This window comes from Tiliqua scincoides, chromosome 1 (genome assembly GCF_035046505.1).
Source record: "Tiliqua scincoides isolate rTilSci1 chromosome 1, rTilSci1.hap2, whole genome shotgun sequence".
Classification (NCBI taxonomy): domain Eukaryota; kingdom Metazoa; phylum Chordata; class Lepidosauria; order Squamata; family Scincidae; genus Tiliqua; species Tiliqua scincoides.
In genome coordinates, this window is record NC_089821.1 from 294,578,027 (window position 1) to 294,604,486 (window position 26,460).

The following is a 26,460-nucleotide window of genomic DNA, read 5'->3' on the forward strand; positions in this document are numbered from 1 at the left end:
GGTCATAATAATTCTATTTTCATTTGCAACAACACTCTATCGAGACTCACCTAGGTTTACCAGATTTTTTAAAAAGGAGATCTAGAAAGAAATAATATTTTACTTAAGTATTTGATAAGTAATGATAACCAGAAAGACCCTCAAACATTTATCTCCCTATATTTACACTTGATTGCAAAGTGCAAGTGCTCAGCTCCTTAGAGAGCAGTTAGCAGCCACAGCGCCCAATCCTATCCAATTTTCCAGTGCCCATGCAGCCACAATGCAACCCTAAGGTAAGGAAACAAATGTTCCCCTACCTTGAGAAGGAATCCGTGACTGCTCTCCCCTTTAATGAGGCAGAGCCTGCCCCATTGGCACAGCTGCACTATCACTGGAAAGTTGGATAGGTTTGGGCCCACAGTATCTGATTTTTGAACAGCTTCAGGCTTGAGGTGATTAGTTATCTGATCTTTCCATAATCCATTCAAAAATCAGGTTGTGACCCACAGTTTGGGAACCACTGGTTTAGGGTTTTTTAATAAGGACAACACGTGTCTTAAGAACATAAGAGCCCTGCTGGATCAGGCCAAAGGCCCATCTAGTCCAGCTTCCTGTATCTCACAGTAGCCCATCAAAAGCTTCAGGGAACACACTAGACAAGAGACATAACCTGTGTCCTGGTGCCCTCCCTTGCACCTGGTGATCAGAGGCAGCCCAGCTCTACCTTGCACATACCTACCATAACTTGTAACCCGTGATGAACTTTTCCTCCAGAAATTTGTCCAATCCCCTCTTAAAGGCACCCAGGCAAGATGCCGCCACTACCTGCTGTGGCAAGGAGTTCCACAGACTAATCACACGCTGGGTAAAGAAATATTTTCTTTGGTTGTCTTGTGTGTTCCCTGAAGCACTTGGTGGGCCACTGTGAGATACGGGAAGCTGGACTGGATGGGCCTTCTGCCTGATCCAGCGGGGCTCTTAACCTTATTGGAAACTGGTGCTTCTCCGGCATGAAATGCTGTCTGTTCCGCCCTCTCCAGAGTGCGAAGCCTCCCAGACTCCATCTGGTCCCAGTGATCCTCTCTCGGAACACGCACGCCTCGGGAATTCCCCGATGGACTCTGGGGCTGGCTGCCATGTGGAGTCCCCCGCAGCCTTCCCTGGGCAGGAGGAGCCCTCCAGGCCTGGCCTCCTCCCTCCCCCCCTGCCCAGGTGCCTGCGGGGCTGGGGCCAGGCTTCAGCCCCTTCCCTCCGAGCCTGGGGCCAGCCCTGTGACTCGACCTCCCCGGCAGAGCCCCAGCCCGGGGCTGCGAGCGAGGGGAGCCCCGGCACTTGACCAGCGAGGACGGCCTCTTCCTGAGAGCCCCGCGCAGCCAGGCACAGGAAGTCCCCGCGCCAGAGGCGCAGGCTGCGGGCCGGGGCAGTCCGCTCTCCTCCTCCTCCTGCCGCCCCCGCCGGGCCGGGCATGCCTGGGGCCAGGGCTGCCCTCTGGCGCTCCGCAGCTGCCGGAGCTTTCCCCGGGGGATGTCCAGCGAGAAACTTTCTTCGCCAGCAGCGCGCCTGAGCCGAGCAGCCCCCTCGCCGCCCGGGGAGGATGGAAGCAGCCGGGTGAGCCCCCGCAAGTGCCCTCGCCTCCGCTGGCTGCCTGGCTGGTGGGGCGATCAGCTGGGCAGCCGCAGGGAGTCCCCTTGGCAGCCTCTCCTGCCTTGAGCGCTACTCAGTGCCTCTGAAAAGCAACAGGGGCTTGACGGGGGGTATGGAGAGGGAGGGGAGGCTCTCTCATGGTGTGGGGCTGCCTGGCAGAAGGAGCTGCTTCCCAGCTACCCTTGTGTGTCTGGAGCCAAAGCCAAGCCTTCCCATGCTACCGCAGGGCAGGCGGGCTTTGATCTTTGCCAGCTGTGCCGCATGGACGGCAAAGAAGGGGCTGCCTCCTTCTGCTTCTCCGCCTTCCACTCCAAGTGTTGGGAGAGTTAGGGCAGACCAAAGAAAATGCGTCTTGACCCAGAGTGTCATTCGTCTGTGGAACTCCCTGCCACAGGATGTGGGGTGGCGTCGGGCCTGGATGCCTTTCCAAGGGGATTGGACAGATTTCCAGAGGAAAGGTCCAGCACATGATGGGTATGTGCAACCTCCTGGTTTTAGGAGTAGGCTACTCCAGAACACCAGGTGCAAGGGAGTGGCACCAGGATGCTGGTCTCTTGTTGTTGTGTTGTATGCTCCCTGAGGCATCTGGTGGGCCACTGTGAGATACAGGAAGCTGATGGGCTTTTGGCCTGATCCAACAGGGCTCCTCTTATGTTCTTATGACATTTTGTTTCTGCTCCTTGAGTGCATTTAGTGGCATGCACACATTAAGAACATGTGCGTTTGTGGCAAGCATCAGTTTGATCACAGGTATCTCCCCCCCCCCCCCATCATTTTCGCTCCATACCAGAAAAGCATCACCTGTTGATTTCTGCACAGGAGGCTGGCAAGTCAGCATTTGTCAAACAAAAATATTGGCAACCCTAAAGATGACTGGATACAGCATGAAGCTGGAGCATTCAGGCAGAGCCTGACAGCGTGTGTTGGTTGTTATGGTCAGGATGCAGGCAGATGTAATGTTTGAAGAGTGGTCGATTTGGAAGCTAATGGACATTTCTGTCTTCTGGGATGAGATGTGGAAAAACCAGTTCTGCAAGTTTTGGAGTGGTTTCATATGAATGGGGAAAAGATAACTGTTATGGTGCCTATGGGCTAGCGCTAGTGTCATCACCAACCCACATGCAATTCTGCAGGGCTGTTTTGCAACTCTATAAATATTTGTGAGGTTTGTATGTACGGTGAATGATCAACAGATATATGTGCCTCTGTAAGTAAGGACAAAAAAGCAGGCAGCCTATTGGATGCATCATATACATCATATAATATAGACAGGGCTGGCCCATCAGTGAGGCCAACTGAAGAGGTCACCTCAGGCAGCAGGCTGGTGACAGTTGCCCATCTCTCTCTTGTCTCTACTGCTTGTTCACCTGCTCCCACTGCCTGTATTGGAAAAGAAAGAGAGGAACAAAGAGGAAGGTGCAATGGGGAGGTTAGGGGAGTAGTAAGCTAGAACTCTGGAGAGTGGGAGGAACACCACTGCATGCAGGAGGCAGCATTTCAGGTATCTGGAAGCCTTGGGACAGCCCTACATATAGGCAAAGAATCTGTTGTTGCTGTTCTCAAAATCTTATGCCTCTTTTCACCTCCTCTGAGTAGCTTGGCTTCCACCAAATTTTGGTTGCCAGCTAAAATTGCCTCTGTTTCTATCGGCTGATCCAGCAGGCTTTCAGAGAATGCTGTGTTGCCCTATTGGCACATAAGCTGCCTGGCCTGTGCAGTACCTGGCTAGTTTTCTGTGCGTATCAAAGGAAAGACCTTTAACGGGAGCACTTCCCACATAGAGCAACACTGCCAAGCCAGCAGCACAGGAAGCCACTGTCTACTACATATGTCTGACAATAGGAGGGATCCAGAGACTTCAGTATTCTGTATAACTCACCCGTTTCTAAGAAGCCACACAATCCGGTCCTCAAGCTTCTGGAGAAAGTTTTGAGACATGAGCTGGTTGTATAGACAGGGTTGGAAAGGAGCCGTAGCTCATAGCATGCAGAAGATGTCAGGGTTAACCCCCAGAATTTCCAGCAAAAAGGATCAGGAAGCTGGTGCTGGGACCAGTACCAGAAAGTGAACCTTTCACTGAGATCCTGAGAGATGTTGCCAGCCAGAAGAGGCAGCACTGGCTTAGGAAGACCAATGGTTAGTATCGGGCAGCTTTATATGTTTATATCAGTACCAAACCCTCAAGGTCTCCCAACATAGTTTCAAGCAGTACCTACAACAATTGCACTCATGAGCCATGGTACTGCTGTTTGTTGACAATATTTTTTTCAAAGCCCTGGACAGCAGCTAACTTTAAAAGCCATTTCTGCTCAATGTTGCATATACGCAACAGGGACCAAATGTGTATACCTGTGGGCTGGGCAAAAATGAGTTAACAAAAAACCAGAGGTGGAAGAGATTATTGGAGAAAGGTGAGGGCCAAGCTGATGATGGGCAGCCAGTGATCTTCTTCCAAGAGATCCCTCAGACTGGATCCTGATGGCAGGTTTTCTCACTGCATGGAGATGCATTAGCAAGCATTGCAATCTGGGGTCTATATAATGGGTGGCTGCAAAAAGGTAATTCAATACACAGTCAGGCAACTCAGAAACCACAGTGTGGGCTCACACAACTGGCAAGGGAATGTGAAAGGAAAGAGAAAACTGCAATTCAGTGTGTTATAACTAAAAGACCCAAATCGTAAGCAGCCTTTTCAAAATCTTTTATACGTACATTTGTAAGTTGATTGTGTGATTAGTCTTGGCCATAATATGACTCCAGTGAGATTCATGTGGAACTTGAAAATACTTAAACAAATTGCTTGGGTATTATTATCATTTACGTTCCACCTGCATCCAAAGAGCTTAGGGTGATATACATGCTTGAATCATCTCTCCCATAGATTACTAATCTGACCACTGCACCACCATGGCCCTGACCAGCAAAATGCTTGGTTTCTTGTTTGCAGAGCTAGGTGGGAAGGAACTGCTCATGCAAAGGAAGGGCTTTGTGATGATATCAAATGTCGGTCCAGATTTAGGCCTATCAAAACCCCTGCCATGAAATGGAAACATCTTTTTAGAAGGAAGCAAACACAATTGGAGGAAGATGACATCACAATTGAAAACTTTAAATCAATCAAGTGGAAAAACAGTGTGTCAGCCACAAGGATCTCTTATCTGATTTACACACTCTGAGACATCCAGATAAAGCAGGGAAGCTCAGGGGAGAAAAACATGGATTGACTGGGAAGGAAGGGAAATGCAGGCAAGCTGGAGATAACAATATAACTAATCCACCTAGGGCACTTCTAGATGGACTCCTTCTGGCACCGGCTAGGTACTGTTTTTCCACCCCGGTTTCTGTTGTGGTCTGTTGTATCTGGACATGCTTCTGTAAAAAAAAGAAAAAAGAAGAACAGTTGCACTAACAGTCACATCAGGGATGACATGCCTGGGGCCTTAAGAAAATCCCCTTACCATGGTGCATCAGGTGGTTTTTGCAAAAGTGTGAGACTTCTGTTATTATTTAAAGCACTACATGAACAAATTCATGCAGTCCTTTAAAGCTGGAAGTTCCAGTGTGGGAAAACAGTGTGACAGGACAGGGTAAGGAAGAGGATAGTCCACTTTCTGCTATGTGAGCAGGAAGCAGATCAGTGTGGCTCACGTCTGCGGCAGGCTGGAGGCAGGTGGCACATCCAGATGTGGGGTGAAAGACACTCCAAATCTGCCGCCTCTTGTCCCCACACCATCTGACACATCACATCATGTCATGGTTGGGCCAGCCATGAGTTACATGTATGGTCAGGGCAGTGCTACATAAGAACAGCCCCGCTGAATCAGGCCATAGGCCCATCTCGTCCAGCTTCCTGTATCTCACGGTGGCCCACCAAATGCCCCAGGGAGCACACAAGATAACAAGAGACCTGCATCCTGGTGCCCTCCCTTGCATTGGTATTCTGGCATAGCCCATTTCTAAAATCAGGAGGTTGCATATACGCATCATGTCTTGTAACCCGTAATGGATTTTTCCTCCAGAAATTTGTCCAATCCCCTTTTAAAGGTGACTAGGCCAGATGCCATCACCACATCCTGTGGCAAGGAGTTCCACAGACCAACCACATGCTGAGTAAAGAAATATTTTCTTTTGTCTGTCCTAACTCTCCCAACACTCAATTTTAGTGGCTGTCCCCTGGTTCTGGTGTTATGTAAGCGTGTAAAGAGCATCTCCCTATCCACTGTATCCTTCCTGTGCATAATTTTGTATGTCTCAATCATGTCCCCCCTCAGGCGTCTCTTTTCTAGGCTGAAGAGGCCCAAACAACGTAGCCTTTCCTCATAAGGAAGGTGCCCCAGCCCAGTAATCATCTTAGTCGCTCTCTTTTGCACCTTTTCCATTTTCACTATGTCCTTTTTGAGATGTGGTGACCAGAACCAGACACAGTACTCCAGGTGTGGCCTTACCATCAATTTGTACAGTGGCATTATAACATTAGCCGTTTTGTTCTCAATACCTTTTCTCATGATCCCAAGCATAGAATTGGCCTTCTTCACTGGCACCGCACATTGGGTCGACGCTTTCATCGACCTGTCCACCACCACCCCAAGATCTTTCTCCTGATCTGTCACAGACAGCTCAGAACCCATCAGCCTATATGTGAAGTTTTGATTTTTTGCCCTAATGCGCATGACTTTACACTTACTTATATTGAAATGCATCTGCCATTTTGCTGCCCATTCTGCCAGTTTGGAGAGATCCTTCTCGAGCTCCTCACAATCACTTCTGGTCTTCACCACTCGGAAAAGTTTCGTGTCGCCTGCAAACTTGACTTGCTATAGCAGTGTCCTCAAAAAAGTTGAACTGCATTTGGTGGGCCACTGAGATACAGGAAGCTGGACTAGATGGGCATTTTGCCTGATCCAGCGGGGCTCTTCTTATGTTCTTATGAACTTTCTCTGCTAATAAATGTGATAATTAAATACAATGGATGGATGACAACATTGTGTGAACTCCACATGAAGTATGGTTGATCAAAGAGTGATAATCCCAGGCTAAGGATGTAGTCCTTACCTGGAAATAAGTCCCATTTAACCCCTCTGGCAGTTCAAACCACAAAGGGTTAGAACCTTTAGTGAGCTACTTCTGAGTCAGGGGGAGGGGGGAAGAGGATTACAAGAAAGAGGGAACTAAAATGGCACCAAAGTTACTAGGTCAGAGTGACCTTTTTCTGCAAGGGATCATTATAACAACAGTGATATCTTCTGCAGTCCTGCTCAAGATTAGGTTACCCGTTTGTCTTCACAGAGTATTAAACAGCCTAACTACAAGCCTGATTGCACCCTCAGCGTAAAGTCCGCAGTGTCGTGCCAAAGATACAGCTACAACCTCACCTTTCCCTTGCACATAGGCATGCAGGACAGCCACACAAAACTACTGGAGACAGAGAACTGCTTTTTGAGAGAGCGGCATGATAGTTGCATCCTTGCTGGTGACGGTACACGCTCATTTCACGGTGTCTCCACAGGGTTTTTGTGGTTTTGGTAGGGTTTCAAAATTTGCAAGTTTCATCAGCAGTGATAGTGAGATGAGTATATGTTGGCAACCTTCAGTCTCGAAATTCTATGGTATCATGCTCTGAATGGTGGTTCTGGAACAGCGTCTAGTGTGGCTGAAAAGGCCATTTCGGGAGTAACAATCCCTTCCATGCTGGGAGCAAGTGCAGTCTGTCCCTGGTCTGTCTCCCTGGCTCTGGGCCTTCCTTCTTTGCCTCTTTGCTTCAGTCTGTTGGCCAAGTGTCTCTTCAAACTGGGAAAGGCCATGCTGCACAGCCTGCCTCCAAGCGGACCGCTCAGAGGCCAGGGTTTCCCACCTGTTGAGGTCCACTCCTAAGGCCTTCAGATCCCTCTTGCAGATGTCCTTGTATCGCAGCTGTGGTCTACCTGTAGGGCGCTTTCCTTGCACGAGTTCTCCATAGAGGAGATCCTTTGGGATCTGGCCATCATCCATTCTCACGACATGACCGAGCCAACGCAGGCGTCTCTGTTTCAGCAGTGCATACATGCTAGGGATTCCAGCACGTTCCAGGACTGAGGGATGAGTATATACTTTGAGGGAAATGAACTATTTCCTGTCTCCAAGCCTTAAAGAAAGCTGAGAATGGTGTGACAGAGCCACTGTTGTTCATGGTGTACATGCCTAGGGTGCTTCAGGCTGGCCAATGGTCAAAGGTTTACGTCCATCAGAGGGCTAATCTGCTAGGCCAATCCCTGAACTGTCAAAGTTGATGCCAGTGGTCCATGAGCCATCAGGGAGGGGACAGGAGACACCATGGGGGGCCTAGTGCAGGGCTTGAATACTAAGGTCCCCAACAACACAGTGCCTGCACTGTACATGCCCTGACTGTTGTCTCTGTCACTTAATTTCAGGAACACTTAATTTCAGGGAGGGAATGGGGGAAGATATGCTGGAACTCAAGCATAAGAATTTAAGAAGAGCCCCACTGGATCAGGCCAAAGGCCCATCTAGTCCAGCTTCCTGTATCTCAGAGTGGCCCACCAAATACCCCAGGGAGCACACAAGACAACAGGCACAACCTGCATCCTGGTGCCCTCCCCTGCATCTGGCAATGATTTGTAATGCAATGATTTGTAACCTGTAATGAACTTTTCCTCCAGAAATTTGTCCAATCCCCTCTTAAAGGCATCCAGGCAAGATGCCATAACTACTCCTTGTGGCAAAGTGTTCCACAAAATAATTACCACCACTCTCTGATCTGGAAACTCATCTTCCTGGTCACCAATTGTTTCTGTCTACACAGCAATGAGGGAAATGCACTCTGCACATGCTCAAGATCACTTTCAGCAGTTTTAACTGCTGAAAACAGTTCAAGAGATTAGCTCCAGCACTGAAGTCAAATGATGAGCACCCAGTGAGCCTTGGTACAAAGCCTTTCTGGCTCTGCAAAATATGTTCACTAGAGGTGAAAAGGGAACAGATAAACAGAACATGTACATCAGGCGGTAACTCTAGCTCTGTCATTTAAATTGCTTATTACATTTTCATTCTGCCCTTTCTTGTAGTTGAGGAGCTGAGGGTAGGATTCAAATCAACTCTGGCCAAGTTTGGATGACACTTGATTCCCTGAACCAGCCCCACATGATAAAGACTGGCTCATACTGCCTGCTTGCTGAATCTCTCCTCTCCCCCCTCCCTGATTAGCTTTTCTAATCATGTGAGAGGCACCTTGAAAGCTCCCTAGAGATAGCCCCCTTCAAACGCTGCTGAACTCTTTGAGCCAGATGCTAGAAAAGGAGGCATTTTTCAGTGTAAGTGAAAAAGGAAATGAATTTGAAAAAACAATTTTAGTTCAGTCTTATCCAAAACCAGCCTTATTTGCTGAAGCTGGAGGTCATGGATCTCACCTTTGCCATAGGGAAGGATTTCATTAATTCAGATGCTGTGTGTAGGGTATGCAGAAGGTTCACCATTATTCTTGTTCTAGTCACAGAGCAAGTTATGATTTGTTCTTTACCTTGCTGTTTTGCAGCTTGGTGGAAAGAAGCCACATGTTAGCAAATCAACAGTTCTGATCTCAGTCTGGCGTTTTTCAAACCTGCTATAAATTGTGGGGATATTAAAGTTGACTGAGACACTGCAAACGTCAGGAATTCCACCAAGTATGTTTGCCTAATGTAAGTCACGCCTGTCTGAAAAATGTGCAGTACAGTGAAAAATGTATAGAAAAATGTTCTCGAACCTATGCATAAGGCTTGTCTGCTCTAAGCTGAGCAGTGGGACTTGGAAACCAGTCATAAAGACAACAGGGTACTTGAGTATGGTAGAGTACCTTCCCTTTCCAACAAGTTACTACAGCCAATCCATAAATATTTCTGGGGGATGGATTCAAGGAGGATTGTAGCACCAACATTTATGCCAGGGATGTCAAACTCATTTCATACAGAGGGCCACATAGCATTCATGATGCCTGCTAAGGGCCGGAAGTGATGTCATTAGGCAAGAAGTGATGTCATTAAACAGGTCATAACCAAAAATAAACACTTTTTTCTCACTTAGGAACTCATTAGCTGCAAATAACAAAAGAGAAAAATACAAATCTTGATCATATTTCAAGATATGGGAGAGCTCAATTTTCATGTGGGCTGCCCTTTCAACAGTAACACCTTACCACTACTCAGCAGCTGAAAGCCTGAGGGCCGTATAAAAAGCTTCCAAGGGCCGTATCCGGCCCCCGGGCCTTATGTTTAACACCCCTGATTTATGCTTTTACCAACTAACAGCTGCCCTCCCACCCCATTCCATTTACAGTTATCAGCCTGGAAGTCACATTTTTCAATAATAAGGAAAGATTCAGAGTGATTAGGGACATAAAAGACAATTGTTTAAGAGAAGAGCTGTAATTGTTTATGAGAAGTGCATACAAATTCTCAGTGATGAGTAAGGACTGCAGATCCTTACTGAACTCTCATAAGGGCAGATACAAAGTGGACACTGGTATTTAGTTTTGTAAAAGGATGTCTTTTGAGTTACCCAGAATTTACTTAGTTTTCAGGGTAGTTCAAATGTATCTGTCCACCATTTGATAAAGAATCAGGGAGATGGGGGTAGTGGATGGGCAGACTGGGCCCGGGAGGAGGGTGGGTTCAGAGGCAGCACCTACTGAACCCAAAGCCCCTTCCCAGGCCTGATCCACCTGCATAAGTCAATGTAGACTTGCACCAGTGATATCACTGGCCCAAGTTGACCCATAGCAGCTGCCAGGACTTATCCCAGGGCAAAGGAATAAATGTCCCCTTATGCCAAGGAGACCTCCAGCAACCAAAACTGCCCCTTGTGGGATGCTGCAGAGGCCTCACCAGCACCGCTACATCACTGCATATGGTTTTAGGTAGGTTTGGGCTGTAAATGTGCACTTTGTTATATAAATGCAGGTACACTTTTAAATAGAAATGTAAAGGCAATGATGAATTGGCCTTGAGAGTTGCATTTGGCAGAAGTGAAAAGCAAATGTGGCTCACAGACTCATACACTCTGAAAAATCCATTTGCTTGGATCAGTAGCTATGCCACTGAAAAAAAATGAACTGTGTGTTCATTTTTAGCAAAGAATTCTAGCCACAAATCTGTTTTGAAGTTTTAATATTTACATTTGTTTCTCACACTTCCTCCAAGGTAGTTGCTTGCCTTCCGATTTTATCCTTACCACAATGGTAGACTGTGAGATGGTAACTGAACCAAAGTCACCCAGGGAATTTCATGACGGGAGCTGTGATTTGAAATAAGGTCTTCCTAGTGCTAGTATCACTTTAACCCCTATACTTCACAAGTTTTTGAACATTCACAGGGACACCTTGCTGTCACCACTGGGCAAATTCACCATTTTCACTGATGGTACAAGAATGACATCTGAGCCCTGGTACTAAGAACAGGTCGTCCTCACAGAAAGCCAGTCTGCAAAAGTTACAGATGATAGTTTTGAGTACCTGACATGATATGCCCCTAATGCAGTGGTTCCCACACATTTAGCACCGGGACCCACTTTTTAGAATGAAAATCTGTCAGGACCCACCGGGAGTGATGTCATGACGGGAAGTGACATCATCAAGCAGGAAAATTTTTAACTATCCTAGGCTGCAATCCTACCCACACTTACCCAAGAATAAGTCCCATTGACTGTCATTGTTAAAAGAATATACATAGTAGCTTGTTAAAAGTACAGGTCTGTAACATTTCCCCAAATGCAGTCACATGCCATGGGAGCATCGAGTCTAATATATTTTTAAAAAATATTGAAATGAATGGGGACCCACCTGAAATTGGCTCGCAACCCACCTAGTGGGTCCCGACCAAGAGTTTGAAAAACACTGCCCTAATGAAACCAAGGGACCTAGTTGTAATTTCCCATAAGCCTTGAAGCAGCCAAATGTTTGTGCACATGCCTGCATCATGTGCTGAATTAGAACCAGCTGCCAATGCAATCTGAAAGTAACTCAGCAAAACACAGTGGACTTGCTCCGCTCTAGGCAAGCTCAGGACCTGGTGCATCATATGTAAGATTTTTCAAAGCAAACATACTTGGCTATTTTTTTTTTCCGCTGTGAAATAAAAATGTGGCTTTCTTGTGCCTAACAACAGAGAAAGGGAAGCCACTGTGGTGAAACAGAGCGCATGCCTGAGTTCTGCCTGTGTAGCAACAAACTTCCTCCACTTGCAGCCACAGCTGCAAGTATGTTTCCTTTGTCCATCTTTTGTAAAACCTATAAACTCTTTGTGTTAAGAGATGTGATGAATATATTTCATCAGATTCAAAGTTGCAGCAAAGTTCAGCCTCTGAATCAGTGACCATGTTTTAAGAATGTTACAGATGATCAGTTGGAGCCTTCATTGACCATGGAGTAAACACTAATTTCTTCTGTTCCATTGTCACAGTCACAAAGTTTGTCCAGGTTTTTCTAAGCTCTAAAAGGTCTTTTGAACAAAAGCTTTTTTAAGCTCTACAGAAACCTGCACAATGTGTGAATTTTGTTATCAGAATCAGTACAACCTACTTTGCGGAGGGGGGGATGTTTAAGAGAGGGGTGGAGGCATCTGCTACTTAACAACGGTTCGCTTAATGACAGATTGCAGATATGATGGTGGTCAAAGCACAATAAAGATGCTCTTAATGAGGCAATCATACCTCCCATAACCTGCATCAGAGTGTCTGTTTACACAACAGAGAGGCTTTTAATGCAAAGAAGAGGCAATCTATCTCCAGTATTCTGTGCAGCCAGCTAATGTCTGACAGGGAGTGTCTGTTTACACAAAAAAGGCAATAGATTGGACTGAGTGTTCACTTAATGACCTAACTGCATAACAACGGGAATCAGGGAACATATGCCCATTGTTAAGTGGTGCACACCTGCACTGTTGTAATTTCCTAAAGGAAGAAGTGGAATGCCATTGGACTCCACGTAGGAATTTGCCCATGACCTCCTTTGGTGCGAGATCCTGGAGAAGAGAGACTAAGGCTGTATAGCAGCCCACTTCTCTGTACTGTACTTTACCCTCTCATAGACAGGAGCCAGGCAAGGAGCCTATAAAATCCATTCTCAGCTTCAGCCCCCACCCCCCATTTCTTCTCCTTGCCAGGAGAAGAGACTTGTTTGTTCTTTCACCTTTGCTGTGGAAGATTCTTCCTCAGGAAGTTCACAAGGTAAGCTCCTGCTTAGCTCATTTCTAGGAAACAAAGCAAACCTCCTCTAACTCTCTCAGGTGTTTTTGGTGTGATCTTCTTAATTAGTTTTTCTATTAAGCAGACTTCCAGAATGTGTAGGAGTTTGATAACTGTATCATTTTTAATGATGTATTTGATTGTTATAAATCAGCTGGAGGGCCTTTGGGTGGCAGGGTGGGAAGAAAATAAGGCTGCAATCCTAACCACACTTTCCCGAGAGTAAGCCCCATTGAACAAAATAGGACTTACTTCTGAGTAGACCTGGTTAGGATTGTGCCCTAAGACAACTAAACATGCAATGCTATACATGTCTACTCAGAAGTAAGTCTCATTGAGTTCAGTGGGACTTAACACTCCCAGGTAAGTGTGTGTAGGATTGGAGCCTAAGTGTTGTCCATCAGTGACAGCCAAAGGAGATGAGATGGAGGCTTTGATGTCTAGCTTGAGGGGTGAAGAGGCAATGCCATCCTGCCAGTTGCTCTTATTTCACAGGTTTTGCAATGTGAATGTAAAACCCACATGGACCAGAATTCTAATTTGCATTACAAATAAGCATCCTGCATTCCCTTTCACATAAACAACAATCAAATCTCAGCTGTAAAAGGGGGAGAGAGGCTATAAGGGAGTGGTATGATTTGGACAATACATACCCATCCAACTGGCTTTATGCAGGAAAAGATGCACACTCACAATGCACACACATCATGGTCCCTTCTTGTGCTATAAACTTAACCGCTCCTCTATGCGCACTGATAAACCTAGCAGGTTTCAACAATTGCCATTCCCCCCCACCCCCCCATGTGATTACAGAAAAATGCCCCAGATTCTCCTGGGTGCAAGGGGAGAGAACAGGATGTGCAATGTTTTTTATCACAGTGAGTCAGTTGGATAGGTAGGTATCATCCAAAGTGGCTCACTGAACACTTCATGCATGAATACTGAAAATGCTTATAGGCCCTGTTCAGACATCCGTCCAAACCATGGTTTAATTCGAGTCATGCGTGAATCATGAATCCTAGGCTTGGGTAAAGAGGATGTTTTCGATTTCAGTTCTTTAGATTAGAAGAAGCTGGGATTTGCTGCGATGCTCAAATCCAGCACATCTGAATACGTTTCTGAATGAATAAGATAATGTTTCATTTCCCTAGTTTATTCTAATAGTGGCTTATTGGTTTGTGGAGTGAGGAAGAGCATGTGTGTTGTGTGCAAAAGGTCCTAGAGTCCATCTCTTTTCCCCAAGTAGAGTTGGAAAAGACTAGTGGCTGGAACCTTGGGGAATCGGTGTAAACACAACTGTCAATACTGCTTTTCAGCAAAGCTCTCAGAAGTGGTTTGCATAGGAAAAGAAATGAAAAGCTACTGCTCTATTCAAAAAAGTCTCCCAATCTAAAAACAACATGAAAGACACCAGCAAACAGCCACTGGAAAAAGATATTACGCAGGGGTTAATAGGGACAGCCAGTCGTCTTTAAATATAAGAGAAACACAATTTAAAAAGTGCCTCTTTGTCCAATTAGCAGGAGATCACTAGATGATCTTACTCAGTAGAGGGTAGTTTCTTATGTTCATTTGCTCTAAAAAAAGCCTTTCCTGTATTGAGTTAAAAAGGAAGAAGGTTTCTGTCGCTTTGGTTAGAAATGCTAAAATATTCTGCAGTATACAATTTACTTGTCCAATTATCCCTTAACAGTATTTCAGAATGAACAGCCTTAAATTTTCTTTGAAAACCCTTGCAGACTGACACCACATAGAGTTGTCAGGGTTATACCCTATATTGCACTATTTGGTGTGCATTTTTTCCTCAAAAATAGCAGCTATGTAACCCCCCCCCCCATCTGAATCAGGGGTATGGTAGATAGACAGTAGCTTTAAAGCCCCCTAGCCCCTCCATTGTCCTGAGCTGCTAGGGATATAATCCAGCTGCTACATTTAAAAAGAAAAGTCAATTTTTTCAGCATTAATAACAAGCTTCGTATGCCCTTAGGAGGTGTTCATGAGCATGCATTGGCAGGGATAGCAACAGGAGTCAGCCAGGTGGGGCACTGGTGGGGTGCCATCAGGGGGCCCACCTGACTAGGTGACTCCTGATCCATCAGTATTGGTGGCCAGTGATTGTGCTAAATGTGCCATTACACCAGGGGTGCTCACACTTTTTTGGCTCGAGAGCTACTTTGAAACCCAGCAAGGCCCGGATATCTACCATAGTTTTTTTTACAATGTTCACGCCATCATAACATATAACATTTATGCGTACAATGTATGTTGGTGTACCTTGCATAACCGCATGAGCCAATATTGCACAACACAACATAATTAACTATAAACATTTTTTGTAATTACTTGAGTTTACTTTGATGACTTGCACTGAAGTGAATCAGCCAAGGCTGCATAGTCCAGACAGTAGCTGCTGACAGCCAGCCTCAAGCACACTTCATCAGTCATGGTGGAACGGTACTTGCACTTAATGATCTTCATGTAGGAAAAGGCTGACTCACATAAATAAGTGCAGCCCTTCCTGCCTCAGGTGCTCTTATATCCCTGAGGGCCCTATTGCCTTCAAGCGGCTGCAGATGTGCAGCACACTATGCTGGATGCCCAGGCCTTACCCTTAAAGGGGCCACTGCTGACACCACATCTACCTCCTCACCAGATCTTCCTTGATTCCAATACAAGTGGGGGGGGGGGAGCAGATCTCTATACAGACCAGTGCAAAAACAGGGGAAAGGTGTGGGGGAGGGAAGATCTCTGTATAGACATCACAGCAAGACCAGTGCAAAACCCCTTGCACACAGAACCAACAGATGGAAGTTGGGGGGGCAGATCTCCATACATACCAGTGCAAAAACAGGGGAAAGGTGTGGGGGGAGGGAAGATCTCTGTATAGACATCACAGCAAGACCAGTGCAAAACCCCTTGCACACAGAACCAACAGATGGAAGTTGGGGGGGGGGGCAGATCTCCATACATACCAGTGCAAAAACAGGGAAAAGGTAAGTCAACCCCAGTAGAGTCAACGGGGCTCACTCCCAGGGATGCGTGGACAGGAGAGGCCTGCCAGCGGCTCCTCTCCCAGGGAGGAGCCTGCCAGGGGCTCACTCCCTGGGCTCACTCCCTGGGCTCACAAGCCTGCCAGGGGCTCACTCCCAGGGATGCGTGAATGGGTGAGAAGCCTGCGATTGACTCATTTTGCCTCGCGATCGACTGGTAGATCGCGATCGACGTATTGAGCACCCCTGCAGTACACGGGGGCACCATTTGCTCCATCCATACTCAGAAGTTGAGCTTTTAGAGACTCAGGGAAAGGGTCTCAAACCTGGAGCCTATCAGCTCCATAAGCTCATACAAACTACATTTTGAATGCACATCCTCACAATCTCTGCAAAAGGTGAAATAGGGACAAAACAGGGATGATGGTTTAGCAAGGGAAGGTAGCAGAAAATCAGGACTGTTCCTGGTAAATAGGGATAGCTGGGGTGTATGCTGTAGGAATTCAGGGAGCTAGAATGAGTGCCCTAGAAGCAGGACCCTATACTGGTTCAGTTATTTTTCAAGTCGTAGACTGCCTTGGGTTCAGTATGTGGTGTGATGTTGTCTTCAGTATCACACCACACCCATTTGGCTAATTCCAAGCCTGAGAGCTGGCCAAGCCTTACACTCCACCGGTTGGCAATAAACCTAAACTATTTCCCATCTGTTAAGTCAATGCAATCCAATGAGCAGTTTCTGTTTTCCTTGACTGCAAGGGACACATTCTTGAGAGCTGACTACAATGGTCCTTGCTAAAGGAAAACAGAAACTGCTCACCACGTTACATTTACTGTACTTGCAAATGGGAATTTGTTTTTGTTTGGGCTGCTTTTAAAATTTTGCCTAGAAACTGCTCACGGAAAGAAAATATGAAAGTGTTCCACAGAACAGCAGAGTAGAAATTCTTCAAATGAGTAAGTGTGGGAAACTAGAAAGTCAGACCGTTAACAATTGGAGCTCAGTTCTGGTTCAGGTTCATTAATATTTTTTAATTATCTAGTTTAGACTCTTAACTTTTAAAAGTGGCTGAGTGGCCAGTTCAGACACTTTGAGTCTGTTTAGATTCATTTCAAGCAGAATCATATCAAACTTTTTTGCCCACAGTGTCATGCCACAGAACAAATACAATAACTGTTTAACTTGAGGAAAAAGTTTTTTTTGAACTGCTTATTTCTGAATTTTTAAAACAAAATGCCTCAAACTTAATCAAAAATAGGAACATAAAATACCATACTACTGGGAGCTGAGCACCTGATGACTGCAGGTCTGGTTCCGGTTCAGTTTCAAGGCAGCCAAGAGATTTCGGTTTGGGCTCAGGCCCTTTTAACTGAAGGGAAAAAAGCCTAACTGAATTCATTTTTGGTTTGGGTTTAATTCAGTTCCCTGGATAAAACAATATGTGGTGACTGCAGTTTACAAAACCTTGCAAGTGAACTGCAGTTTGCTCCAGTCACTTTTTCAGTGGGACACGTAACTTGCTTTGTGCATGAATCATTTCTCCCCCAACATTTCCCCTTTGCACCAGACCATTAATGATGATGAGGGGAGCCCCAAGTCCTTCATGGTCCCCTGCTTTACTAATTGTCTTATGCTATCTGCACATACTTAATCTATTACTGTTTAATAAAGTGCTGACCACTCCTTGTCATGAAGCATAATATCCCGGCATCCTTCCAAAGGGATAGAGACAATGAGTAATATTTACACAGCACTTTTGAAATCATTAGAATTCCATTTTCAGGTATTCTGTGATGACTGGGAAACACTGCCAAAGACAGAGAGTGCTATCAAAAGAGAAAGAGAGAGACTGAGAGAGAGCACCCACACATGCAGGCACACCACATTCTAAAATGCAGTTGGTAATGGCTTCAAAGGCAGGATGTGCTATCCACACATTCCTGGGAGTAAGCCCCATTGAACACACTTCTTACGCCTCCTGAAAACACACGCAGAGAATTGTGCTGTTAGTCTCATTTACAGAATAAAAGCAGCTGTATATTTAAATAGCACTAAAACAGTCATTTAAGACAGCAAAAAATAATTTCTGAAAGACTGGGAGAATAAAAAGGACTTCATTTGGCACCTAAAGGACAATAAGGTACGTTTCAGGTTAGCCTCCCTGGGGAGATTACTTGACCAGTTGGGCACAAGCACCATGAAGGCCCTCTCTTCAGCTGCCACCCACTTTTTCTTCCTCAAAGGCAGGGGTGTCCAGAGAAAGGACTCAGTGTGGGAGAAGGCACTTCTTCAGGTACCCAAGGCACAATTTGGGGTTTTGAGGTCATCACCAGCGTTTTGAACTGTGGTTGGAAATGGACCAGTAGACAGTGCTGCTGTTTAAGCACTGGTTAAAAATGTGTCATGCGCAGACAGAAGCGCTGACAAAATATGTTTTTTGACAGATGGTCCCAGTAAGCAGCCTAGCATCTATATTCTGAACTATCTGCAATTTCTGAGCAGTCTTCAAAGACAGCTGCACATACCAGTTGTCGATTCTAGAGGCCAATAGAACATGGATAACTGTGACCAGGTCAGGACACACAAGGGCTGCAGTTGCATTGTGTCAAAAGAGGAGAGTTAGGATAATATTGTCACTGTTCTGCCAAAAACTATCCTGTCCCAAAGCTGCTTTTCACTTTTGCATTCACAAGTTTGCATGCAGTAGTTTGGCCTTGGCCTTCCAGCCAGCTCCAGTCCCTTTGGGTTCTGTAAAAATTTCGTATCTTGCAGCCAGCAGTTACAGTATGTACATCTGCAGATGTTTATCATTTACTCTTAGAATTTGGGTTTCTTTGATGGATTGTGTCATACAGGCTGATTTGTTGCAGAATGGTTGAAAGATGTTTCTGCTTGGTAGCCTGGGTCCAAGCACATCATTTTTTAATTCCTTCCACTTGTGTGAAACTTCTGCATATTACCTGTTTGCAGATGAAGTGGGAGCTCTGTGGCAGCTCTGTAACCTGCTCTGTGCCCTTGGTGGTATGTCTGGAAGTAGAACGTGCTTGGGGTGAGGGGGGCTTCGTGAACTGATTCTGGAACAGGAGCTGTTGCTTCACCTGGTTTAATGTTACACCAGACACATAGCAAGAGGACATGCAAGTCATTCAAACTTTCTGTTCTTCTCCAGGCAGGTAAGATGCTAAATTATAAGAGTGAGAGACAGAAAGTACTCATAACCCTGCTAATCCATTCTGATACATTTTAGCACAATCCAACCTAAATCCCAGTGTGGTAGTGCAACAGCAACAGCATGGCTTCTACTACATCCTGCAAGAGATTTTGGCTGCTGGAGGTCTCTTCAGGGTAAGGGGACATTTGTTCCCTTGCCCTGGGGTAAATCCCAGCTGCAATGGGTCAACACAGACCTGTACCAGCAATATTACTGGCATCATAAGTCCACATGGATCTGTACAGGCAGATCAGGGCCAGGAAGGGGGGTCGGGATTCAACATGCACTGCCGCTGAACCCATCTCCCTTTCATGCCTGACCCACCCTCCTCCCTGCTCCATCACCTCCTGGTTCTGCCCACCCTTCCCCCATTCCACTCTAAAGTGGTGAGTCAATCCTCTTGCACAGGGCTGGTCAAATCCCGGCCCAAGGAACGTATCTGGGTTTTGGCTGAATCCTTCCCTCCCGTGACTAGCACTCACAGTTCCAGAGCACTGCAGTTCTTGATCCCAGATCAGGACGATGCGGTACTCTGGCCAGTCGTATCTTTGAGGAAGTCCACGCACAATTGCACAATAGACTCAGCTGGCCAGACAATTGCATCGTCCTGATCTGGGAACAAGAAGAACTGCAGTACTGCAGTGCTGGTTGCGCCAGGGAATGCATTCCCAGTGCGCAGTAGTTGTGACTTTGAGCTGTTTTTGCCGCTGTTTTTGCACAGCACATCGTACTAATTTCTAGGTCTGCAGCAGAGAAAATGCAGTTGCTTCAAATGCATTCTTCAAAATGTCTGGACCCCTCCATTTTCAAGAATTACTATTATTATTATTATTATTATTACTATTATTGTTGTTGTTGTTGTTGTTGTTGTTGACTATTTATATACCACTTTTTAACAAAAGTAGTTCACAAAGTGGTTTATGTAGCAAAATAAATCAATAAATGTTCCCTGTCCCCAAAAGGTTCACAATCTAAAAAAAAATCACTGCAAAAGAGATACCAGGAGTAGCCACTGGAAAAGATGCCACTCTGGGGTGGGAATGAACAGTTACTCTCCCCTTCTAATATAAGAGAACATCACTTTAATAGTTGTCTCTTTGCCCAGTTAGCAAATAATTCTTTGCACTAACAAATGACACAAAACACTTCAACTCCCTGCCTGCTTGTTTAGATGCCATGTGTTTATTGCAGAAATGTTTGTGATTACTAGCATTTTCCACTTAATTCTAGAAGGGCTGTAGTTTTGGCTCCAGAAGATGTTATCTCTTGCTTAGATCAAACAGTCTTCACACGAGGCCATCAGAGATCTCATGCTGATACATGTGGGTTTTTTTGGCACAAACACGCCTGTCCTAGATTATGTCTGTCTGGGACTCATGAGTCTGAAGGTTAATCCGTCATTCTCGTTCTTAAGAGTCACCAGTGACAGCTGTTGCCCTTTGCCATCTCAGACGGGCACAGAGTGGCAATCTCTGCAGAGCCACAGATTTTGACCTGGCCTTAAATGGATGCCTGATAAATCTTGCCTCAGGGTATTTTTTTCTCCGTGGGATGCTGACATCATAATGACATTTGTATACCTGTGGTTCAAATCAAGGTACATATTCAAATACAGCACCCATGAAACAAATGCAAATATCAGAGACAATAATAGCAATAATTGGAACAGAAAGAAAATGAAAGTGTAGTTTCTTAAAAAAAAATCCTTTTATGTCAGTCCCTGCATAGAGAGTAGTTTTTGATTTGCATGGTCATGCCATTTCCCCCTTTCAGTAGCTCAGGGGGCCTTTCTGCATACTTTTTGATCATTTTGTGTCCTAGGAATATATTATGTAACAAGAACAGAAAAATAAATAGGATGAGATGATCAACTTCTAGTTTGATTTAAGGGATTCCAGCTGTGCCACACAGCTGTTGTACGGGGGGCTGCTGACAGGTTTGACTAAGAGTAGAGGGGATGGGTGGGAGGAGTCAAAGCTGCTTTATCTTCTTCTGCAGCAAGAGGTTGAAAGGTACCTGTTTGAATGGCAAGGTGACAACCTTAGCCACACTTGCGTAGTTAAGGATGGCAGGAGGTCTGGTCTAGAGGGTAGAGCCTCCGTTAGCCCGAAGATAACATCAGAAGGTCGCCAGTTCGAGGACACCGGCAGCTCCCTGAATGGCTGAGAATGGTGAGACCTTGAAGCAGCTGAGAAGCCGAGCTGAGTGATTCCACCTGCTCTTGGTGTGAGCAAGAAGTGTCTTGGCTGCCCTCCATGTGAGAGATGGAGCTGCTTGTCAGCCTGCGTGGGAGAACTGGAGGCCAGAAGTGAGACCAAACCAGGAAGATCCATTCTGAAATGTTGTTGGTTCTTGAAAGAGAGAATCCCCTTGAGGGATTTAGAAACACTTGCCTATGTAAACCGCCTTGAATAAAGTCAGAGGAGTAATCCAATGACCAGAAAGGCGGTATATAAATACCTAGTTGTTGTTGTTGTTATTATTATTAAGCTGGACTGGTCCACAGCTTGTGCAGACCTATTTCAAGGCCAGCCAGTTACACAGTCACCTGAGAACTGGATACAAGGTCATTTTACAAGGATAGCATCATGAGGTTCAGATATGAGGTACCTCTCATAGGTTTCTGTGATGTTCATTTAGTGATGACAGCTGGATGGACCCCCCTTGAGTCAATGCAACCATCTCCAAGCATATGGGCTACTTGTACCATTGGCAATCTGCTTGTGAATGAAAAAAGCTCTCCTTCAGTGAGCATCATGTCCAGGGGAAAAGGGCTTATCCTTGCTGGTTCACAGCACACAGCAGTCCTTTGGACCCAGCAAGGCTATAAAGATTGCAAATCACTGTGTAATTTGACTGCTTATTCCAAGGGAACTATATTATGGCAGTGATGCGACTAATTGATTTGATACCCACAAGACCCTGAAGGCAAATTATCATACAATTTTTTTTCTTGTTTCCAATTGAGCTATCCTGTAATTCATGTCCAATGAAATACAGTTGTAATTTTTTGTAATTACCATGCAATTAATTAAGTCATATCTCCAGTTAACTCTGCTAAACTCAGACTGCACTGCAAAATGCCTCACAAGTTCTGGGAATCAGAAAGTGACTCTTTGGTTGGAAAGGGAGCAGCTCTAAGCATCCTGTAGCCAAGTCCTTGTGGTGATAGTGGCTTGCTGGGTGCTAATGGTTACTCTGAACTGTAGTGGTTGACCAGCCATATTTGGTGACCATTTTGTTTTTGAGGCACATCTTTCTGTAGATCAGATTTTTAACTGATAGATGATGTGTTGTTTTCAGGTGACACACAGACAGACAGACTCCTGCTTGGCTCACAGAGCAACTGAAGTCTGGATTGGTTTGATTCTTACTGAGCAGCTCATTGGATTATTGACAATTTTTTGTGCTCTTTTTCTCATCACTTTGCAAATACAAAGTGGACTACAAAACTTTTCAAAGATGAAATCTGAAGATTCAAATTAGGAGGCGCTAGGAGTATATCTTAGGGGAGCAACCCCATACATACAGCAACCTTCCTACTGTCCGCTGAATGTACAACCTTGACTCTAAGACTGCTTCATCTGTTATTAAGCACACACACCCAGGTTCTTCTTATTTGATCAGGGGTGAGAAATTCAGCCTGCTGCCTGGCTGGAGCTGTCAGCCTGGGGTGCTATTCAAGACACAGCATAGATATAAATCATTAGGTGCCCATAGAGTACAATAGCAGTGACCTGTTTCTCCCTGTAAATCCTGCATGTTGGCAGAGCTGAGGAGACTCAAAAGCTGTCCCATTTTTCTCCTCTCCTTTCTCTCTGGAGCTACCTGTGGTGTTTGCTGTGGAGTCACTGTCAGATTAAATAGCTGATTGAGCTTTTTCACAGGCTGGCCTCTGGATGTCCTGCCTGCTGGGAGCAATTGAAAGATTAAACGTTGCTTCCACTGGCTCCATCAAACAATATGACTCAGGACTTGCACATTTCAGGATGGGGAAATATCCACTGGGAGCACCAATTACACTTTAAATTGCCTTCCAGTTTGCAGCATCTATGAGCTTCATTCTCTTCTTACATCTGTCCAGAGGGTTATGTTCTAACAAACTTTTATAGGTAGCCTTGTTGTTGTTGTTGTTTTTCAACATTACCCGGCTTTCCACGCAAGACCTGCCAAAGTAGCTCATGTAAATGAACATGAAACAATTCACAATTAAAACACTAAAAACAAAAACAAAGGGGCAGCCCGATCCGAACTAAATACCCATGCAGAAATATAGTTCCACCTACATAGGCTACACTGCCTATTCCCACTGGGATATTTCAGCTGCAGGAGTCCCCTTGGTAAGGGGACATTTGTCCCCTTGCCCTGGGTATGTCCCAGCAGCCACAGTGGGTCAATCTGGACCTGCGCTAGTGATATTACTGGTGGATTAGACCCAGGAAGCATATGTGCACGCCAGACCTGCCCCTCCTAGACCCAGTCGGACAGTCTCTGCCCCCATCACCGCCCTTCAGTGTCTAGACTTTTCAGGGCAATGTACAAGTTAAACAAATGAAGCACAGTAAAAGACCAAAGCATAAAAATTGCAAAAATCACAGAGACAGCCATACAATCAGGGCAACAGATAAGAATCAGCAGAACAGATAAAGCACAGATTGAAATCAGCCACACGACATACTGGAGAGCCAGGACAAGTTTAAAAACAGTTAGTTGGCAACCTTCAGTCTCGAAAGACTATGGTATCACGCTCTGAATGGTGGTTCTGGAACAGCATCTAGTGTGGCTGAAAAGGCCGATTCGGGAGTGACAATCCCTTCCACACTGGGAGCAAGTGCAGTCTGTCCCTGGTCTGTCTCCCTGGCTATGGGCCTTCCTTCTTTGCCTCAGTCTGTTGGCCAAGTGTCTCTTCAAACTGGAAGAGGCCATGCTGCACAGCCTGCCTCCAAGCTGGCTGCTCAGAGGCCAGGGTTTCCCACCTGTTGAGGTCCACTCCTAAGGCCTTCAGATCCCTCTTGCAGATGTTCTTGTATCGCAGCTGTGGTCTACCTGTAGGGCGCTTTCCCTGCACGAGTTCACCATAGAGGAGATCCTTTGGGATCTGGCCATCGTCCATTCTCACGACATGACCGAGCCAACGCAGGTGTCTCTGTTTCAGCAGTGCATACATGCTAGGGATTCCAGCTCGTTCCAGGACTGTGTTGTTTGGAACTTTGTCCTGCCAGGTGATGCCGAGAATGCTGAGGAGTTTAAAAACAACAACAACAAAAATTCACTTGCAGCTAAAGGCATCAGCCTTTGGTGCCTTACTGCCCTGGGGAGGAACTGTGCTGGCTAATCCTCTCCTCTCTGTGTCTTGTGCTAATTTCAGATTGAATCTAGGACATTTACACATCTGCATGTAAGTTTCAATTGCTTTCTGCCATTTTGTCAGTAATTACAGAAGCAGGGACAACAATGTCTGATTTAAATCAAGGCAGTTTCCAGTAAGGTTTAAATCACTAAGAAGAAACACTAATTTAAATCCACTTTTCCCTTTATTATCTCACTACTTCCTAAATAAAAGTGCATCCCAATTGGTTGTTATAACCATTAAAACCAGTGTAATGGTGCCTCTTTCTGACAGCCAAGCTTGCATTTCTTTCTTGCACTATTGATTCTTACCACGGTTCCCACTGGAAAGCCAGGCTTGAGGGTGGATTCCATCAACAGCCCAATCCTAAGCTATGCTGGTGCAGGCAGGCTGCATGACCTGAGCTGCATCCAAAGCAGTTTAGGAGGCAACTGGAGGTCAACTTGGGGCAAAGGGATATTTTTCTCCTTACCCCAAGTAAAGCCCCAGCCAACCCAATGGGGCTTCTCAGATCTAAGTCAGCTATGCAGCCGATAAAAATCTGGGAAGCCCATGTAGGGTTGCCAGGGATGCGGGTTAGGATACAGTGTGCACTGCCACCTGGGTCTAATTCGCCTTCTGTTTTGCCCTTCCCACCCAAAAACATCCCTCCGCACCTCAGTTCCAACCGCCTGTCACCCTCCCCCAGCCTCCATGTTGCCCAGCACACACTTACGTCAGGGATCAGATCCAGCACAGACCTCTGTGCCAGCCCAGCGTGCTCCTAGGTAGGTACAAACATGCCTTATGGCATGTTTGCAACACTTGCAACCAGTGCAGGGATGGCTGCGCCCAATTATAGTACCATTTGGACTGTGCTGTTAGCAAATATAAGCATGTTCTTTCCCTTTCAGCCATTTCTTGCTTTACAAAAAGCATTTTGTTGTTTTCAGCAGTGTCTTGGAGATCACCTAAGAGTGCACTGCAGACCACTGATGGTCCCAGATCCCAGGTTAAGAATAACTGCGGAGAAACATTAAATACACATTACATTCAATCACATGTATTATTAGAGTCTCCGTGCCCATTTTTAAAAAGCTATCACTACAATACGTAAAAGAACATCGTTTTCACCACATTTTTATAAGCAGCTGGGAGTGGAATTTTGAATGGGGAAGCGTTAGGTGCTAAATCCTGTCTCTGCTGTCCATTTCCCTGTTCTAAAGTGCCCTCCCCCATACACACACAGCAGATCCCCCAGGAGTTTAAGACATGCTTGTGCCTGCATTTTGAACCCTTGAGAGGTAAAAGCAACTTAGATTATAATTTGGAACAGGGAAATGGCAGCTGGGGAAAGAGTTCTCCACCTGCATCCCCACTGCTTCTCTGCCCCAATCCCCCCCTCTTGACCCCCCCCCGAGGAATCAGGGTTGAAATATCTTCGTTTGCAGTTCTCTATTGCTAGCCCCACTGCGAGCTGTTCCTATTGTGATAACATGCAGGGGTGGGATTTAAAATGTCACTCTTCACAAACGCCATTCCACCTGCTCCTTGCATCTGTGAATAAATCTAACTTTAGATAGAAAACAATTTGAGTGTTTATTTTTAAAGTGCTAATGATCTTCTTGCGGAGCCTCTGCGGGGAGCTCAATAACACATTTGTTTGGTTCTGTTCTGGCCTGTCATAACCTGCCCTCCATGATATATGTCGAAACTACAGTTAGAGAGGAAGGTGGATGCATTTTTTCAGGAGTCTGCATTGTTCACTGGGATGGGTTTTCATTGCCGGGAGCTATATGTTTCAGACAATAGATCTGCAGTATCACAAAATGAAAATTGAGTCCATGACAGCCTGAAGTATGCTGGGGAAGCTAGGGGGAGCTAGATGCGTTCTTCAACAAAAAGTCTATCGTTCCCAAGGATGAGTCACAGCCCAACTCATCCTCCTGGGTGTAGCTGTTCCCATCATCTTCCATCACTGCCATGTAGGGGGAGTGATGGCAGTGGTAGTCTATTACACAGCAGACGCTGACCTAATGCACTGGTGAGTCATAGTACTGTGAACGTATCTACACAGTGGTTCCCAAATGTTTTA

The 26,460-nt window shown here is 45.7% G+C and overlaps 1 protein-coding gene across 1 annotated transcript in view; it reads left to right on the forward strand.

The window, feature by feature from the left end:
• The first annotated feature begins 1,188 nt into the window (after positions 1-1,188).
• Positions 1,189-26,460, forward strand: part of RIN3 (Ras and Rab interactor 3) — a 99,751-nt gene continuing 74,479 nt past the window's right edge. Inside the window, exon 1 of the mRNA XM_066628579.1 lies at positions 1,189-1,590. Within this exon, the coding sequence (XP_066484676.1) occupies positions 1,577-1,590 (14 nt within the window). The 5' untranslated portion in view covers positions 1,189-1,576. The remainder of the gene's footprint in view (positions 1,591-26,460) is intronic.